The 20,876-nt window shown below is 36.8% G+C and overlaps 1 protein-coding gene across 1 annotated transcript; it reads right to left on the minus strand.

Annotated features, from left to right (window-relative positions):
- Nucleotides 1-2,061: 2,061 nt before the first annotated feature.
- On the minus strand, nucleotides 2,062-20,592 carry LOC144973563 (SPARC-like). The gene is made up of 8 exons (XM_078916174.1): nucleotides 20,499-20,592; nucleotides 17,796-17,907; nucleotides 15,084-15,205; nucleotides 13,631-13,769; nucleotides 10,695-10,777; nucleotides 7,330-7,448; nucleotides 4,019-4,167; nucleotides 2,062-3,048 (listed from the first exon to the last, which is right to left on the minus strand). The coding sequence occupies exons 1-8, from the start codon at nucleotides 20,556-20,558 to the stop codon at nucleotides 2,993-2,995; spliced, it is 840 nt and encodes a 279-aa protein (XP_078772300.1). The 5' UTR covers nucleotides 20,559-20,592; the 3' UTR covers nucleotides 2,062-2,992.
- Between the last annotated feature and the right edge of the window lie 284 nt (nucleotides 20,593-20,876).

Raw genomic sequence — 20,876 nt, forward strand, 5'->3', positions numbered from 1 at the left:
ATCTTCAAGCTGGACAGTCTGTGACCAATGTCACAAGAATGCTTAATATCACAAGAGAACTGTATATTCGTTAGTGGATCGATTTGAAATGACACAAACGGCAAGGGATATTCAGTTTTAGCATGGGGCCATTTTACTTATTCAAAGCCACCAAAGAAACCACACGATACGAACTCAGCACCTTCTGGGTACGAAACAAAGACCATACCGCTGTGCCACACTGCCCCATAACATGAAATAAAGTGGATAGCTCATACGGTAGTCACGATATCCCCGGCCAGGCGGAGTTGCAGCACCAGTAAGGTCGTGGGTTCGAGCCCCCATCGCCGCCGCGAAGTTTATATTCTCTGTCTTCCGGCACTTTCCTACTTACTTCATTTCTTGTTATTTTCAACTTAAGTGCCTGTGCTCCACTCACTTTTCTGAATTAAAAACTGCCCCATAGCGTCATTGAGGAGAAGAGTGACTATGTGGTATTGCGGCATAACACTCGCCTTCTGACCAGAAGTTGCCAGGCTTTGATACCAGCAAGAGGAGACACTGGGTGGCTGCGAATCGGCTTCGGTCGAGGAGCTGCCTACCAGCAAGTGCGCCTCATCAGTTGGGACTTTCCACCTGTCCCACATGTAGGTGATGTGGGCAAGAATCGGAAACGGCAGAGCATCTAGTCGAACGGCGTGTTGTGACGATGCTACCAGGCGGGTTCGCGACGGTGCACGAATGCGGACCAGACTTTGCTGATTGGGTCGATCGTCATAACATAGTAGTGTGAGAACCATAAGAGCCTGCTGCCTTCTGACCGGAAAATCCAGGGTTCGATCTCCGCTCTGAACAGCGCATAGTTTAGTCTTTGTGAAAAGCTCTTTACTCATTTCCTCTCACTCCACTCAGGTGTAAAATGAGCACCTGGCCGTTAACAACGTTGTCTATGTTGAAAACATATTAATGGGATATCGCATAATAGGTGTCATGTCTCATTAAACATGTTAAGTGTTGCTGTTGACTGGAGACCCTTTGTAAAGAGCTTTGATCACGTTTAGTGGATATTGCGCTGTATGTATTAATACTCTTCAACAGTCGTAACGTCACTTCCTTCCTAATGACGCATGGTAACTTAGTAACACTGGCTCTAAACTATCGGAACAATGGCGGACGCCCGTATGAAATATTTCTCCTGCGAGCATAAAAGAGTATCCAGAGGGGAAAAAAAACCCCCCATAAATGTGACCATGTTTTGACTTTTACACATTCTGATCACAAGGAAATGAAAAGTTCTAGCCAGCATGAAAAATAAAAAGTAATGATTTTCTTTGTTTAGAACCAAGATGGCCGCGTTGCTGGGCGGCGTGACATCAGACTATTGAATCGTATTGTCTCTGTTTTTTATTCTATTAATAACCAACTGCCGTCTTTTGGGTCAATAAAATGACGTGTCTGTACCTTTGAGAGTCGATAGACTTGTCTCAATTGTCTTGGGTCTCGTCATAAATTTATCATCGCCTTATTACTATTACCACCACCACCACCACCACCACCACCACCACTACAACTAGCAGCATATTATAAATATAACTAGCAGCTCCTCTACCACAACCCCTACAACCATCATCATCATCACCACACTACCACCACCACCACCACCTCCACCATAACCAGCACTTTCATCATCATCATCATCATCATCATCATCATCATCATCATCATCATCATCATCATCATCATCATCATCATCATCTTCATCATTATACCGTACACTTGGTTATAACCTAAAAAGAACAAAAAAAAAAAAAAAAAAAAAAAAAAAAAACAACCCAAAAATCATTGTAGTCTTACATAATCATTTAATAGAACATAGACTAGATAGGCATTTAAAAGGTCTGTAACGATCAACACAAACAACACACTCAGTTTACAATGATTTCTGACATAGTAAAAGAATGACACGATCCAAGTGACACTGATAGTATCTATATTTTATTTTGTTTCGTTATTTTAAAATACGAGTAGATATAAACGCGATATTATGACATAATAATCTCTGATATTATTATGGACACTGAGTTTGTTTTTTTTGTTTTTTTTTTTTTTTGTTTTTTTTTTAAGAAATAAAGAAAAATTCCGATTGTCATGCAATCTTTCAAATCAAGAATCAATTTAGTTGACCACGATTAAAATCATTTATTGTAACTGCTCTGACCAGTGAGCAAAAGAGTGAATCGATTACTCGTATGGAGTATAGAACAGTAAAGTTTGCTGCCCCAAACGTAAACAAAGGTCGAGAAGCACATGGCAAACCACATGTTCCTGTCTTGACAGCTCACGTTCCAATGTAAATAATAGAAAGAAAATAACTTTTAAAATTTGGCTGTTAGGTGGCAAAAGAAACACATATTCATAAATACTCGATCATGCATCAAATAATGTCTAGATATGGATATTTTATGGAACAAAAGGTAAAATTTATCAAAAGTTACGTCTATCTATTTTTAGACCAGAGCAAATTATTGCGCTGGTATGAACAAAACGAGAATTATTCGGAGCCTGATTTTCAGAATAATTTAGTCTTATATTATTATTTCTGCAACTGTTAGATTTTATGTAAACATATTTTCAATACTGAAAGTGTATTGCCTACAACTCAAACTACAAAATTGGGAGACCTATATGTGCGTAAATTATTCCGGTCCCTAACGGAAATCACTAGCAACTTGTTATTGTTTACGTTTGGGGCAGCAAACTTTACTGTTCTATAAAGATAAATTTCATGGCAACCTGATATGTAAACTCAACAATATCTGGCAAAGTTGGATGTATGGTTTTACCGTAAAACTTGGCAAAGTAGGATGTATGGTTTTACTAAAAATAGCTAATTTGGCATATTATTGAGATAGGCACAGAGAGAGATTGAATGTCTTGAAATGAGCTATTTATACATTTGAACATAAAGAATCAGTGATAATAAAACACAATGAAGATGAGTCATGCTTGGCTTTTAGTCCTTCTTTTTCCCCTTTTTGGAAATTGTGTGACATTTGTCCGATATTTTTTCTGGAATGAAAAGTGGAATGAAGATAAATTATCAAAGTTATTAAAATTTAAATTGATAAACTAAAATGAATATAACAGCTTTAAAAAAAAGGAAAAAATACTAAACACGAAACGTTTCGGGCTCAAAACCCTTCTTCAGCCAACAACAACAACAAAAATCGAATAAAGACATAAATACATTACTAATTTCCAGATAGACGAAAGATATATTTTTAAAGTCCACTCTGTAGAAAAATCTTCCAATTTAAAGTGTTTTTTTTTTTTTTAGAAAAGACCCAAACCGCCCCTTACCATAATACTTGAAGAGCAGGACCTTATATACAAGACTGCATCTACGAAAGCTACTGCACCAAAAGGAAGCTGCATTAACCACTTAACTGTCGTATTCTTTTTAAAAAACCACGTATTTTAACATTTGGCCAGAAAACTCGACTTTCAAATATCGATCGATTTAAAATGACAATCGCGAGGTCCCAGGTTTGACAGCTCATTATTTAAATCGATCGATATTTGAAGTTAGGACGAGTTTTCTGGCCAAATTTTAAAATACGGGATTTTACAAAGCACGACAGCAGCTTACTGGTAAACTCACTCAACCCTAACACCGGCTATATCCGTAGTTTTCCCGGGTTACTTTTCCCCAATGCTTATTTATTACATTTTTCTGAGAGAAATTATAGGCGTAGTATCAAAGCTACAGGAATAGGAATCGAGCTATTGAGAAGATCTGAGGACAGATATGGTTGGAGGGACATGATCGCCGATGTCTGCAACAGGCCTGGCACTTGATGATGATCAAAGCTAATTTTTTTAGTTTTTAAATTTTAATGGCAGTTGAATAAAATTTACATGCTCAATTTTAATGCATTTTTTTCTAATTTCGAAAAGTAGCAAAAATCTCTAGGATTGAGTGAGTTAAATTAAATAATTTTGTTTTGATTTGATAACTTAGCAGAATGGCATTGTTTACCATGGTCCATTCCAAGACATTCGCCCCATTCGGCAAGGCTGATCTGCTTGTCACTGTTCGCATCACACTTGTCCAGGAAGGGCACCAGGCATTGTTCTAGAACACGGAGAGTTCTCACCATGTACTGAAGCTCTCGGCGGCTTACAACCCTGAAACAAATATAAGGTTACGTAACTTGTTAACCCTCTCCTTACCACTCATAGAAAAATCGTCACATTCGTTACGATGCAACCGACAATTTCCTCATTCTGATTTCTCTTGTACATCACCAAATTTAAAGAATTGCTTTGATTACATCTATTTATACTAAACACTGTGTTGTAGAGCTCATTTGTTACTTTTTCGTTTAAGTAAGAAAAGTCTATTCTTGTGTTGAGTGGGAGTGAATTTTCGGGGGAAATTCTAAAAATAGCTGATAAGGAGAGAATTAACCAGTTAACTGTCGTACTCTGGAAAGACACGTATATAAAAATTTGGCTAGAAAACTCGTCGTCCAAATATCGATAGATTTAAATGACCCCCATCTTGTCAAAGACTTTAAAACCTGGGACTTTATGAGGTACCATGAGGTTTGAGAGTTTTTGACAAGAAGAGGGTCATTTAAATCGATCGATATTTGAAGGACGGGTTTTCTGACCAAATTTTTTTTAAAACGTGTTTTTTTTTCGGAGTACGAAGTTAACGGATTTAAAACCTGTTCTCTCTGTGACCCGCCGCATCAAAACGCTTTTATGTCGGGATAATTTAGATGCAGAACATCGGAATTGTAGCTTGACATATTAAACGTGGGTCAAGTATCAGACTACAAAATAGTGATTATATTATCTGTATGGCTTACATTTAAGTCTTTTAGTATGGAGAATAGGTATTTGTTCCAATCAGAGTGAAAAGCCATTAATAAATTCTGATATCTTAACTAACATTCACTTGTGCGGCTATGTGGTCTAGTGGTGTGACACTCGCTTTCGGATCGGAAGGTCCTGGGTTCGAGCCTCGCTCTGCGCATTGTTGAGTCCTTGGAAAAGGCTCTTTACTCACATTCTCTCACCGTACTCAGGTGTAAAATGAGTACCTGGCCGTTAACAGCGTTGCCTTTGTCCGAAAAATTGTAATATCGCCAAACAGGCGTCATGTCTCGTCCTACATGTTAAATTTTGCTGTTGACCAGGGACCCCTTGTAAAGCGCTTTGAGCACATTTAGTGGATATTGCGCTATATAAAGCTCAATTATTTATTTATTATTTTTGTTATTGGTACCCGCTTCCCTCCGACATAATAACAGACGTCGACGGCGGGCCAATATCTTCTTTTAAATATCATGGTGGACAACTAGGTTGGTTCATCAACTGGTCTCAGACTTGATCTCCGTAGGTATTTTTTCCATCTAGTTACACGGTGTTTTAATAACAAGAAAACAAGTGCCCATTCTAATGTCAACTGACAAAGCACTTATTCAGTATGTAGAATAATTTACAACGAAGTTCAGTTCTTATGTAACTTCGACTACATTCAAGTCTCAGACCAAAATTTGACCTTTGACTTTAAATTTAATCTGCCAGATATCTATGGCTAGCCAGTACGTTGTGCGGCTATGTGGTCTTATGGTAGCTGAAACAAGAAGATCAATTACACAAGGCATGCATTCAGTCCTCAGGAAGAGTGGTTCTACACTTCCAATGAAATTGAACCAGTATTTTTAGATCACACGATTGTTCCCTATTAAGTTCAAATAGATAATAAAACTAAACAAAATCGAAAGCGGATGTGGTGATGATTAGCCTAAATCTTTTGCGTTGAAAAAGTACAAAAAAAAAAAAACGCTCACAAGAAGAGATGTTTATGTTACTCGTTTCATTCAGACAACAAAATCTTTTCCGAGGTTAGAAAGTTCTATATTTAGTAACTTTCATAACAACGAGCTTAGCTTAGCTTCATTTTGCTTTCGGAAGAATCTTTCAAGGTTTAAGATTTATTAAACAACTTTTCTACAGAACTTTAGTGATTGGATTACATCGTAAACTCACCCCCCCCCCCCCACCACCACCACCACCCCTTAAAAACTAAATTAATATAATAATTGACAAAAAATGAAAAGACGATGTTTAGCACTATAAAGACATTCGCATGAAAATGAAGACACGAGAATAGAACAGGAAGACACAGTAGTAGTAGTAGTAGTAGTAGTAGTAGTAGTAGTAGTAGTAGTAGTAGTAGTAGTAGTAGTAGTAGTAGTAGTAGTAGTAGTAGTAGTAGTTGTAGTACTAGTAGTAGTAGTAGTAGTAGTAGTAGTAGTAGTAGTAGTAGTAGTAGTAGTAGTAGTAGTAGTAGTAGTAGTAGTAGTAGTAGTAGTAGTAGTAGTAGTAGTAGTAGTAGTAGTAGTAGTAGTAGTAGTAGTAGTAGTAATAGTGGTAGTAGTTGTGGTAATACTAGTAGTGGTAGTGGTGCGGCTTTGTGGTCTAGTGGTATGACACTCGCTTTCGGATCGGAAGGTCCTGGGTTCGATCCTCGATCGGCGCATAGTTGAGTCATTGAAGAAAGCGCTTTACTCACATTCTCCCATCGTACTCAGGTGTAAAAAGAGTACCTGGCCGTTAACAGCGTTGTCTCTACCCGAAAAAATGTAATATCGCCTAACAGGCGTCATGTCCCGTCCTACTTGTTAAATGATGTTGTTGGTCAGGGACCCCTTGTAAAGGGCTTTGAGTATGTTAGTGGATATTGCGCCATATAAAGCTCAATTTCTAATTTTTTTTTAGTGGTATTAATGGTAGTTGTTGTGGTTAACATGCTCATGGGTTGTTTGTAAGGCTTATCTTAATCACGATCATGATGGCGATAATGTTGAAAACCACCACCTTCACCATCACAACCACCACCATCATCATCATCATCATCATCATCATCATCATCATCATCATCATCATCATCATCATCATCATCATCGTGGTCTATACTACAACCACCACCACCTTCACCATCACAACCACCATCATCATCATCATCATCATCATCATCATCATCATCATCATCATCATCATCATCATCATCATCATCATCATCATCATCATCACCATCGTCTTCATCGTGGTCTATACTACAACCACCAGCACCTTCACCATCATAACCACCACCATCACAACCATCATCATCATCATCATCATCATCATCATCATCATCATCATCATCATCATCATCATCATCATCATCATCATCATCATCATCACCATCGTCTTCATCGTGGTCTATACTACAACCACCAGCACCTATACCATCACCGCCATCGATGTAATAATCTATTCCATCAAACAGACCTGTCCTGAGGGTCTTTGTCCAGGTCACAGAACTTCCAAATAATTGCCATGGTGTGGTTACTGTCCTCCTTGGCGGTCTCCAACAAATCTTTATAGTCTTCCATCTGGGAACGTCTGTCCTGTTGGCATGAACGAAATATAAGAACTGAAAATGCTGCTTGCTCCATTTTCTTTGTTACTCTGTCATGATTTGTGACAACCTTCTACTGCACTCTGTCATGATTCGTGACAACCTTCTACTGCACTATGTCATGATTCTTGACAACATTCTCATTCTACTTTACTCTGTCATGATTTGTGACAACCTTCTACTGCACTCTGTCATGATTCGTGACAACCTTCTACTGCACTCTGTTATGATTCGTGACAATATTCTCATTCTACTTAACTCTGTCATGATTCTTGACAACATTCTACTGAACTCTGTCATGATTCGTGACAACTTTCTACTTAACTCTGTCATGATTCTTGACAACATTCTACTGAACTCTGTCATGATTCGTGACAACTTTCTACTTCACTCTGTCATGATAGGTGACAATATTCTCATTTTACTGAACTCTGTCATGATTCGTGACAACTTTCTACTTCACTCTGTTATGATAGGTGACAATATTCTCATTTTACTTAACTCTGTCATGGTTCGTGACAACATTCTACTGCACCCTGTCATGATTCGTGACTACATTCTACTTCACTCTGTCATGATTCGTGACAACTTTTTACTTCACCCTGTCATGATTCATGACAATCTTCTACTGCACTCTGTCATGATTCATGACAATATTCTACTGCACCCTGTCATGATTCGTGACTACATTCTACTTCACTCTGTCATGATGACAATCTTCTACTGCACCCTGTCATGATTCGTGACTACATTCTACTTCACTCTGTCATGATTCGTGACAACTTTCTACTTCACTCTGTCATGATTCATGACAATCTTCTACTCCACCCTGTCATGATTCGTGACTACATTCTACTTCACTCTGTCATGATTCGTGACAACTTTCTACTGCACACCAGCTCTAATGATATTCAGTTTCAAATTCAATATTACATAATACATACAGTGATGATGATGACGATTATGTTGATGGTGATGATGATGATGATGATGATGATGGTGATGATGATGATGATGATGATGATGATGATGATGATGATGATAATGATGATGGTGATGATGAAGTTGATGTGACAGTATGTTATGCATAATCTAATTATGAATACGATAGCATCTTATTGTTATTTTATATTGCACACTTATTTTTCGACATAGAGCTGCCACTGCGCTTGAAAGACTGTAATGATGATACTGTATGATTCTTGCATTCTTGGGTTTTGAAATACGATTCAACAGTCGTAACGTCACGTCCCTCGTAATGACGCTTGGTAACTTAGTAACTGGCTATAAACTATCGGAACAATGACGGACGCCCTCATGAAATATTTCTCCGACGATCATAAAGGCGTATCCAGATGAAAAAAAAACATTATAAATCTGATCATGTTTTGACTTTTACACATTCTGATCACAAGACATATGAAAAGTTCTTGCCAACATGAACAATAAAAAGTACAGATTTTCTTTGTTTAGAACCACGATGGTCGCCGTTGCTGGGCGACGTGACATCAGACTATTGAATCCAATTACCATTCCCATGTTTCCAACAGCCGAACGTGTTTGCGAGTCTGCAATAGCAATTAAGTTCGGAGAACGACAGGCAAGAATGCAAGAACTCTTTTATTTTACCGCAAGAGTTTCTTGACACTTTTTCCAGTTTTACCACCGAATTGTAAGAATGTCATAAAATCTATAACAAAACACATGTTAAGCATTCCGGCCAGAAATTGGATTCAATAGTCTGATGTCACGTCGCCCAGCAACGGCGGCCATCGTGGTTCTAAACAAAGAAAATCGATATTTTTTATTCTTCATGCTGGCTAGAACTTTTCAGATGTTTTGTGATTAGAATGGGTAAAAGTCAAAACATGATCAGATTTATAATGCCCCCCCCCCCCTTCTGGATACGCTTTTATGCTCGTCGGAGAAATATTTCATAAGGGCGTCCGCCATTGTTCCGATAGTTTAGAGCCAGTTACTAAGTTACCACGCGTCATTACGAGGGAAGTGACGTCATGACCCTCACTTTGTTAAAAAGTCTCAAACCTGTGCGCAATGTGTTGTTCTTTATCCCTATAATGAAAAATGTTGCTGCTTGAAGCTCAAATGAAAAAAAAAATAAAGGTAAGTTTTGAATTGTAAGCTTCAATTTATTCGACGAAGACAGATACTATGGACGTTTCAGATTTCACCTTTATCAACAAAATACGATGAATGAAACACTAAGGATGAATGAGATATTATGTGTGAATGGCATATTGAAGGTGAATACATTCGTCCTTAGTGTTTCATTCATCGTGTTTTGTTTTGATAAAAAAGAAACCCGAGACGTCCACAGTATCTGTCTTGGTCTGGTAAAATAAAGCTTACAATTCAAAATTATCTTTATTTTTACCCATATACGAAGTTTTGAGTCCACTCTAATGCTACAACAACGCCGCCCCTTTATATTCAAGTTGTTCGATGTACAAACAACAACAACAAAAAAATCAACAAAAAAATTGAGCTTTACATAGCGCAATATCCACTAAGTGTGCTCAAAGCGCTTTACAAGGGTTCCCTGGTCAACAGCAACATTTAACACATAGGACGGGACATGACGCCTCTAAGGCGATAATACAATTTTTCCGACAAAGACAACGCTGTTAACTGCCAGGTACTGGCCGTACTGAGTACGGTGAGAGAATGTGAGTTTAAGAGCCTTTTTTCAAGGACTCAATTATGCGCTGAGGCTCGAACCCAGGACCTTTCGATCGACTAGAACACATAGCCACACATCTTGGATATCATTTAGTTTGAATCTGCTGCTCAGTAGAGCTTAAATCTAAATATAATCAAGCTCTAACAAAAAATAATAAAAATGAAAAAAAGGAGTAAAATCTATGTGCGGCTATGTGGTCTTGTGGTATGACACTCGCTTTCGGATCGGAAGGTCCTGGGTTCGAGCCTCGCTCGGCGCATAATTGAGTCCTTGAAAAAAGGCTCTTTACACACATTCCTCACCGTACTCAGGTGTAAAATGAGTACCTGGCACGTTAACAGCGTTGTCTCTGTCCGAAAAAAAAATATATATCGCTTACAGGCGTCATGGCTTGTCCTAAATGTTATATGTTGCTGTTGGACAGGGAACCCTTGTAAAGCGCTTTGAGCACGTTTAGTGGATATTGCACTATATAAAAGCTCTTTAAAAAAATATCCAGTTGGTTAATAAGGTACGAATGGGAGTCCAACCTACCAATTCTTCCATGACAATAAACAACCATTCCTTCATCCTTTCCGGGAACTGCTTTGCATCTCCTTCTCCGCATTCTTGAAATTCTGTATTTGATAAATTAAATAAGTCGCAAATAAAAAAGTTCTTACTTAAGTACGACTTGGTTGATGAGTAGAAGCAGAAATCATTTTTTAAACATAACGTTCACATATATAGTTATAGAAGTAGTAGTAGTAGTAGTAGTAGTAGTAGTAGTAGTAGTAGTAGTAGTAGTAGTAGTAGTAGTAGTAGTAGTTGTAGTAGTCGTAGTAGTCGTAGTAGTAGTAGTAGTTGCAGTAGTAGTAGTAGTAATAGTAGTAGTAGTAGTAGTAGTAGTAGTAGTAGTAGTAGTAGTAGTAGTAGTAGTAGTAGTAGTAGTAGTAGTAGTAGTAGTAGTAGTAGTAGTAGTAGTAGTAGTAGTAGTAGTAGTAGTAGTAGTAGTAGTAGAAGTAATAATTTGTGGTTTTGTAAAAATGAATCTTTGGTAACACAGATCAAGATCAAACAGCCACCTCAATCCATTCTACCCATCTTCTGTTAGACTTATTAGACAAGCACACACACATACATACATACACACACACATACACACGCACACACATGCACATTCCTTTTACCCTGAACACAAACATTCATACAAGGTCTGCAAAGCCGCAGGTGACGTGACAGGCTTCAGCATCAAGTCAAGATATTGGTGGAAAAGAGAAGTCATCACCAAGTAGCAATGACTATGAAAAATGTTTTTTTTTTCTCTTTTTGAGGAAAATTTTTGTCTAAAACCAAAGCCCTATCTCCACTGAGTAAAAATGTTTTTGAATTTTAAAAATCTATTCATAAATAAACAAGTTATGCAGTTTCAAAGGTGTCATTTATTTGGATGACCCGCAAAGAGGAAAAAACGCGAAAATAAGGGACGCTTTTTCGGCATTTTTTTCGACCTTTGGTTGTATCTTGCGTAATAAGTGTAGAATTAAAAGATTGAAACTTGAAGAGCAAATTAGGATGGTGTTTTGTAAAATACGGGAAAAGTACTCGTCATATTCATATGAAATTTTACAACCAAAAAGAAGAAATGTTCATGTATTACCTTGTCAGCGACAAAACCTCCACGCCCGGTAGTTTTAGAAATATTTTACTCCAAAGAGTAAAAATCTATTTTTAACGGTCTTCTGGTAATCGCACGAGTTTTGTCGCTTGACATAATCTAAAATGACTTTTTTTCTAACTGTGTGCCAACTTTCAGTCATATTCATCGATAAACAGCGTCGTTATTAATTTTTAAAAATAGCATATACGAAACGGCTTCGTCCCATATTTTGACGCGAATTCGGGCACTTCGTGAGCGAAAAAGAGGCCCAAAGATTTGTGCGGGATAGTCATTGCTACACCAATGACGATCAAGAGAAATGAACATGGTGCCGCACATGAAAATAGTAACCTGTCACCTAATTCAATGCTGAGATAATTGGATTCAATAGTCTGATGTCACGTCGCCCAGCAACGGCGGCCATATTGGTTCTAAACTAAGAAAATCTGTACTTTTTATTCTTCATGCTGGCTCGAACTTTTCATATATCTTGTGATCAGAATGTGTAAAAGTCAAAACATGATCATATTTATATTGTTTTTCCCCCTCTGGGTAGGCTTTTATGCTCGTCAGAGAAATATTTCATAAGGGCTTCCGCCATTGTTCCGATAGTTGAGAGCCAGTGTTTCTAAGTTACCATGCGTCATTACGAGGGAAGTGACGTTACGACTGTTGAAGCCTATTGCGATCAAAAATTACTATCAGGTTGAGTCTTTGAATTTTGTTAGACTAAACGCGATGAAGACGATAAGAGGCGATCGGCATGACTCTTAGGTACAGGATGATACAATAATATGTTAAATATTATAGTTACATCCCCGGCATCTTATGATCACATAAGAATAATAATAATAATAATAATAATAATAATAATAATAATAATAATAATAATAAGAATAATATTTATTTTAAATAATGATAATGAAATAATAATAATAATAATAATAATAATAATAATAATAATAATAATAATAATAATAATAATAATAATAATAATAATAATAATAATAATAATAATAATAATAATAATAATTTTTTAAAAAATAATGATAATAAAATAATAATAATGATAATAAAAAATAATAATAATAATAATAATAATAATAATAATAATAATAATAATAATAATAATAATAATAATAATAGTAATAATAATAATAATAGTAATAATAATAATAATAATAATAATAATAATAATAATAATAATAATAATAATAATAATAATAACAATAGATAATAATAATAATAATAATAATAATAGTAATAATAATAATAATAATAATAATAATAATAATAATAATAATAATAATAATAATAATAATAATAATAATAATAATAATAAATGACGTAGCCGAGAAATGCGTGTATCTAAAATTGTTTTTAAAAAATCTAATTTAAGATATCTAAACTTCGCTCTTGCTGTGGTTAAAGTATGGCTTTAGCCTTTCAGCCACATCCCAGATGACACCAGATGACACGGCTGAATTGGATTCAATAGTCTGATGTCACGTCGCCCAGCAACAAAGAAAATCTGTACTTTTTATTCTTCATGCTGGCTAGAACTTTTCATATGTCTTGTGATCAGAATGTGTAAAAGTCAAAACATGATCAGATTTATAATGGGTTTTTTTCTCCTCTGGATACGCTTTTATGCTCGTCGGAGAAATATTTCATAAGGGCGCCCGTCATTGTTCCGATAGTTTAGAGCCAGTCACTAAGTTACCATGCGTCATTACGAGGGAAGTGACGTTACGACTGTTGAAGCGTATTATGGTATTCTAAATGTTACAAGCTTTTCTGATCTTCTCCCATAAAATGTTTTTGAACCAACCTGTACAAGCCCCGTAATATTCCAGCTGGATCTTATTGACACCAGGCTTCGTGCAGCCCTTCTCGTTACGTTTACAGCGACAGTGATCTTGATCCAAGTGACATTGTGTCTCGTAGGTGTCGTTCTTGTTGCTGCATACCTGAAAATGAAAAGGTAGTATTAAAACATTAACTTGATTTATTAAATCGCGTAATATTCACGAAATGCACTCAATGCGCTTTAAAAGGAAGTCGAAAGTCAATAGTAGCTCTAAACAAACCGAACAAGGCATCACATCTACATCTGTAAGTCATAAAACAAATCAAGGCATTGACAGATCATATCAACATTCTGAAAATTACGTCCATATTCTTCGATATGGCATTTTTACGATGTATAAATAGATATCTGAAACAATAGTGGAATAATAATTTTTCAACATATTATCTTGAAAAATAAAAATATCAGACTTGTAAAATTTACAGTCTTTCGGATGCATGTTTCTACACATTTCCGGTTTTTTTTTTTCTATCACCCAATACATAGATTAATATATAGAATACGTATCGTGCTTTACCCAGAAAGAACCGGCTTTGAGCATTACACATTTGCAATTAGTCCGTAATAAAAACAAAGACATGTGTTATTCGTTTAAAAAATCCAAATAGAATATTATATAACAGATAAGAATTTGAGTTGAGATCATATTCCATATTATATAATATTATTACAAGAAGCTGCTCAACAAGTGTCTTTTTTTTAGGTGCATAATCAAATATAATTAATCCTCCTTCAGTCAAAATGGTAGTGGTGCCAAAGTTGTGGCAATGCAATTAATTACTTCTCTTTCATTTCTTAAAATGGGTAATGTAAATGTTGCTGCACGAAGATTGTTCAACACCACTACCACATCATCTCATTCATCTGTAGTGTTTCATTCATCCTATTTGTTGATAAAGGGGAAACCCGAAACGTCCATTCTATCTGTTTCCGTAATTAAATTGAAGCTTGCATTCAACTTCACATTGTTATATATAGATATATATTTTTTTATTATTATTAAAATGGCCACGCTGTTACGTGCAAAGTGTATTATTACGCCAAAAAGCAGCGTTCAATAGACAAAGATAACACGCGATGTGTATCTTGTATTTTACATTTTATATCTATTTTGGAGACTTAAATGATTCAACAGAATCAGCACGTCTGAAGATGATGATGATGATGATGATGATGATGATGATGATGATGATGCGGCTGGTGTTGATGATGGGGAGGAGGAGGAGGAGGAGGAGGAGGAGGAGGAGGAGGAGGAGGAAGAGGAGGGTGACGACGACGACGACGACGATAATGATGATGATATTGATGATGATATTGATGATGATGATGACGACGACGACTATGATGATGATGATGATGATGATGATGATGATGATGATGGCCCATATTAGTTATTTTTTGGTAAATAACACACCTTATCTCTTGGATTGTTGGTGACGTAGAAGCTGCAGTCTGGTTTACAAACACACTGGGCCTCTCTCTCTTTGTTCAGTGTGCAAGTCTCACCACGCTTACAATTCTTGGTGAAACAGGGATCTAGTTAAAATTTAAAAAAACCAACAAAACATTAGCTTGGTTTCAGTTTGAATTTTTAAAAATGTCCTCTAAATACAAAATCACCTGACACCAATACCGTACTCTGATAAAAAGAAAATCATATTTTGTTAAAAATTTGGGGAGACAACTCGTCAAATGTCGATCGAATTGATGGTTCCTCTTTGACCTCTTGTTGCTATGCTTGTCAAGTTATTCACATGGATGCCTTCTTTATAGTTTGAGCCTTAAGTTCTACCGGGGGGGGGGGGGGGGGGGGGGGGGGGGGGGCAGCGTCGCTCAGTGGTACGGTCTTTGCTTCTTACCCGAAAGGTACCGAGTTCAATCACCCACTGATGCGTTGTGTGGCCTTGAGCAAGTCACCTCGCCCTAGCTCACTTTGCGGCGCTGCTCTGCGGATGACGCCTGGGTTATTCCAGTCTTCCCATGGAATAGACCCTAAAGACAAATTGAAGGAGAATTCTTCTTCAGACTTTTAAGGACAATTTAGACACGTTAGACACGGTGTTCGTCATCGATAGCTAGTTGAAGCAAATCAATCTGTCCAAAGTGGGAAAATTGTTTTGTCAGAAATAGTCCAATCTGTTAACAAAGGTAATTAATTGTAGTACATTCTACTGCGCATCTAGTGCACCATTAACTAGTGATGAAACGGATGTGTTGGCTGCCGAGTCGTCCACAGTTGGGACTGTTTTGAGAACGAAGCCTTATTATTGCCAGCAGGTGCTGTTATAATTCAATGCAGGATGCTCAATTCATAACTAAAAGAGTTTTGCTAGTTCCTTTTTAATTAAAAAAAATATAATTAAATGACGTCAAAACATTATGTCAGGCAAATATAGTTTCTTTTATTTTTCAATTTTGACAAAATCAACATTTATTACTTGAGAATGAAGTAATTGGTATTTGTAACTTTCGATTGATTTGTGACACACCTAAAATTGTAGCCAGATTTTATTGTTGGACACAGACTAAAAAAATATTTTTTTTGAAAAGTGATTCAATTTTATGCCAATAACTAACGGATTGTTTGTGGGTCAACAGATCTTGCCCTTAGTCTGGGGTTTATCCGAAATTCGTAATTTCACTCCTTTACACATTATCTAGATTTAAATTTAAAAATAGATTCAATGAAGACGTGGCTTTGAAATAATATTCGCCCCCATTCGCCTCTCAGAACTGAATAGTTAATAAAAATAAATTGATTTTAAACCAAAAGCATAAACGCTTTAGGGATATAGATAGTATGCGCTTGGCTAAGAAGCTCATAACATTGCCATCCGGAAGTATAACGGACCAACACACAAAACTGTGTGTATCCATGAACGTTTATAGTCGGGTTAATACAGTTCAGTGAGCATTACTCATGAACGCGGATGGCAAAAAACAATAACAAAGACCTTAGTGACGTCATCTTCGAACTATCTATAGGCTACAGATACATTGAATATTTCAAAAGCTGGCTCTTCTGATTTTGTCATGTCTTTAGTTTTAAGTTCACAACTGTAAGTCGTAACACATCTGAAATGTTATATCAAAGCACCGGAAAAGTTATGAATAGGTCTATAGCGTTGATAAATAAAATATGAAATCGTTGATTTTGATCGGGAAGAAATATTTAGTCATCAGTGTATGGAATGGTCGAGCAAAATTCCACTGGTATTTAACAGATGATTTTACAGTAACAAAACATGGAGTAGGAAGTGGTGTGAGATATCAATCTGACCCGTGACCTCAAGAAGTCGAGGAGAGCGGCTCAAGATAGATATAGAGTTTGAAACCACTTTTTTTTTGGAGTGGCGCCACTATCACAATCACATTATTTCATTCGTCTGTAGTGTTTCATTCACCCGGTTTTGTTGATAAAGGGAAAACCCGAAAAGTCCACACTATCTGTCTTCGTCTAATTAATTAAAGCTTACAAATCAATATTTATCGTTAATATATAACATATGAAATCATTGTTGATTTTGATCGGGAAGAAATATATGGTCATAGGTTTTGGAATTCCACTGGTATTTAACAGATGATTTTATAGTAACAAAACATAAAGTAGTAACTGATGTCAGATACCAATCTGAAAACGTGTTTATGAAACAGTGATGAGATCATTTTTTTTCTTGTATGTTTATTCTGCTCTGTCTGGCACCATTTCATAAAAAAGAGCTTTATATAGCGCAATATCTACTAAATGTGCTCAAAGCGCTTTACAAAGGATCCCTGGTCAACAGCAACATTTAACATGTAGGACGGGACATGACGTCTGTTAGGCGATATTACAATTTTTTCGACAAATACAACGCTGTTAACGACCAGATACTCATTTTACACCTGAGTACGGTGAGAAAATGTTACTAGAGAGCCTTTTCCAAGGACTCAACTATGCGCCGAGCGCGAGGCTCGAACCCAGGATCTTCCGATCCGAAAGCGAGTGTCATACCACTAGACCACATGAACCTTTTTCAAATTTTTAACAGACATTTCACATGCATTTGAGTCAGAAAATGGAACAAGGTTTAATTTGTTAGCATTTGTTGCTATAAATATAGAACAATTAATTCATTCTACAAACTTCTTCGTCTTTCCGTTTGGACATCAACAGTTTCCTCTTCGTCTCCGATGACTTCATTGTGTTCATCGTCGTTGATGTCGTCAGCAAACAGGTCTTGACTGATGCTGCCTCTCTGAAATTGGGATGAAAAAAAAGGATTAAATCAAATCTTCCCCCCCCCCCTCTCTCTCTCTCTCTCTCTCTCTCTCTCTCTCTCTCTTTTTTTTTTTTTTTCTTTTCTTTTCTTTTTCTCCCCTCTCGCTATCTATCTATCTATCTATCTATCTATCTATCTATCTATCTATCTATCTATCTATCTATCTATCTATCTATCTATCTATCTATCTATCTATCTATCTATCTATCTATCTATCTATCTATCTATATATATATATATGTATATATATATTTGTATTTCTCTCACACACATATCACACACACACACACATACACACACACACACACACAGACACAAAACTCTCAGTCTGTCATACGCGCCTTCTTTCTTTCTATCTTTCTTCTTCTCATTTTCTTTCATTCTTTGTCTTGATATGTCATTAATTCAATTCCAGTTATTCCAAAAAGGAAGCTAACAAATTAAATACTTTTAACTTCTTCTAATTTCGTTGAGTTTGGAATAAATATCATGAGTCATAGAACACATTACGCTTATTTCTAGATGATAATATGTTTATCATCCACATCAGCGACAGATGAAAGTTACTTACGGTTTTGGATCGACCTAGTAAATTTAATAACAACAAGAGATTAAGTGAGTAGGAAAGTGCCAGAAGACAATAGAGAATAAGAAATTTTCGCAGCGGTGATGGGGCTTGAACCCGCGACCTTACTGGTACGACAACTCCGCCTGGCCGGTGAGAACGTGACTCTACCGTATGAGCTATCCACGATCCCAAAAAAAAATCGTCTCTAACCCTAGTCACTCACCGACTACTTGAGATCGCGGGACCAACACATAAATAAAGTATAAATATCGGTATTTTAAGATACTCCAAATATTTCTCAATACGACAGATAATGATAATTATAACGCAAGTCTTATCTATATTCTTGGCTATAAACTGACAATTCGCCACATAAATGGCCTGACATATGCGCTATGTGGTCAAGTGGTATGACACTCGCTTTCGGATCGGAAGGTCCTGGGTTCGAGCCTCGCTCGGCGCATAGTTGAGTCATTGGAAAAGGCTTTTTACTCACATTCTCTTAACGTACTCAGGTGTAAAATGAGTACCTGGCCGTCAACAGCGTCGTCTCTGTCCGGGAAAAAAATGTAATATCGCCCGACAGGCGTCATGTCTCGTTCTACATGTTACGTGTTGCTGTTGGTCAGGGACCCCTTGTAACGCGCTTTGAGCACATTTAGTGGATATTGCGCTATATAAAAGCTCAATTTATTATTTGACATAGTGCATACCGTTTTAAGGATTTGGGTCATGAGTGTTATCATGTTATGTCATAAGTGCTTCACCCTAAGACTGTGAATTGGGTTGAGAAAGAAAGAAAGGAAGAAAAACAAACAAAGAGAGAAAGAAAGCAAGAAAGGAAGAAAAACAAAAAAAGAGAGAAATAAAGCAAGAAAGGAAGAAAAACAAACAAAGAGAGAAAGAAAGCAAGAAAGGAAGAAAAACAAACAAAGAGAGAAAGAAAGCAAGAAAGGTAGAAAAACAAACAAAGAGAGAAAGAAAGCAAGAAAGGAAGAAAAACTAACAAAGAGAGAGAGAGAGAGAGAGAGAGAGAGAGAGAGAGAGAGAGAGAGAGAGAGAGGAGAGAATATATTATATATATATATATATATATATATATATATATATATATATATATATATATATATATATATATATATATGTATATTTGGACAAGAATATCCCTGGCTCAGATTCTAACGAATGGAGAATAAATGCCAACGAACGTGGGTCAAGGACTACCGACCTGCCATTCATTACGATTCTACGAATGCGTGACACGCCCATTAGCCCTCATCGCACTGTGGTGCCAGGGTCGAAGGGCATTTTATGGTGTTTAACAGTCCGATGAGGAAACTCACGGAAATTGAATAAATTAGATAAAAAAACATAAGGGTACAGAGTGGCTCAGCGGTACGGTTTTTGCTTCGTACCCGAAAGGTACCGAGTTCGATCACTCGCCGCTGCGCTGTGTGGCCTTGAGCAAGTCACCCCGCCCTAGATCAATTCAATTTGCGGCGCTGCACTGCGGCTGACGCCTGCGTATTCCAGTCTTCCCTTGGAGTAGACCCTAGAGACAAATTTCCCCTATGGGATGAATAAAGGGACATTTATTATTATTTATATTATTATTAGCCATCAATGTAGCCATCAGTTATTGCATCGTCTGGCTAAACCATAGAGTACAATCCAAAGATTCAATGGGAGCGATCTATATTCATGTTTTCGTCCAACCAGGTCATCAATCACGTGATTCGTTGCTGTCCAACGATTGGATATTTCTGAACAAATGTAAACACGCTGCTTTGTTTATGAAAGTTGTAAACATACCCATGTGTCAAGCTGAACACAATGACTTATCGTAATGTTAGATAGTTCAAAATCAATGAACACTTTTCACTATGTAGGTCACTTTGAGCACATTTTGCAATGTGATCAATGACCTCGAGCACATGGAAAGTTAATATAGATCATGCCCATTACGAGTAAGAACATTTGCTATGTAATATCTCCTTACCGTGGCCGATCCTAAGGAGGCCAAAAGAGTTAATGAAACTGCCAGCATCCATAATCTCATCTTGAGTTGTCTCCGTGAGCTGACCAAAAAAGAAAGAGAGAAAGGGAGAGGAATGAATTATAATTTAAAATATTTTCTAATAGATAGAACGAAGTTGACGTCACTCGGGTCTTTGTTATTGTTTTTATTTTTCCATCGGCGTTTATGAGTAATTCTCACTTAACTGCATTATCTAGACTATAAGTTCATGGTTACAGAGATATGTGTGTCGGTCCGTTATACTTCCGGATGGCAATGTTGTGAGTTTCTTGGACAAGCGCATACTATCTATATGTTTGCTATAATTTGATGAAATACAAAATGGACTATCTATCTATT

This window comes from Berghia stephanieae, chromosome 5, assembly GCF_034508935.2.
Source record: "Berghia stephanieae isolate SIO BIC M18660-M18661 chromosome 5, UCSD_Bste_1.3, whole genome shotgun sequence".
NCBI classification, from domain to species: Eukaryota; Metazoa; Mollusca; class Gastropoda; order Nudibranchia; family Aeolidiidae; genus Berghia; species Berghia stephanieae.

Bases quoted from the DNA above. Each gene is read 5' to 3' on its own strand.
- LOC144973563 (XM_078916174.1), bottom strand. From the start codon at position 20,558: ATGAGATTATGGATGCTGGCAGTTTCATTAACTCTTTTGGCCTCCTTA. The intron at 15,206-17,795 runs GTTTGTAGAATG...AATTTTAACTAG, and splicing joins CCAAACGGAAAGACGAAGAA to ATCCCTGTTTCACCAAGAAT. The intron at 10,778-13,630 runs GTTGGTTCAAAA...TATCAAATACAG, and splicing joins ATATTACGGGGCTTGTACAG to AATTTCAAGAATGCGGAGAA.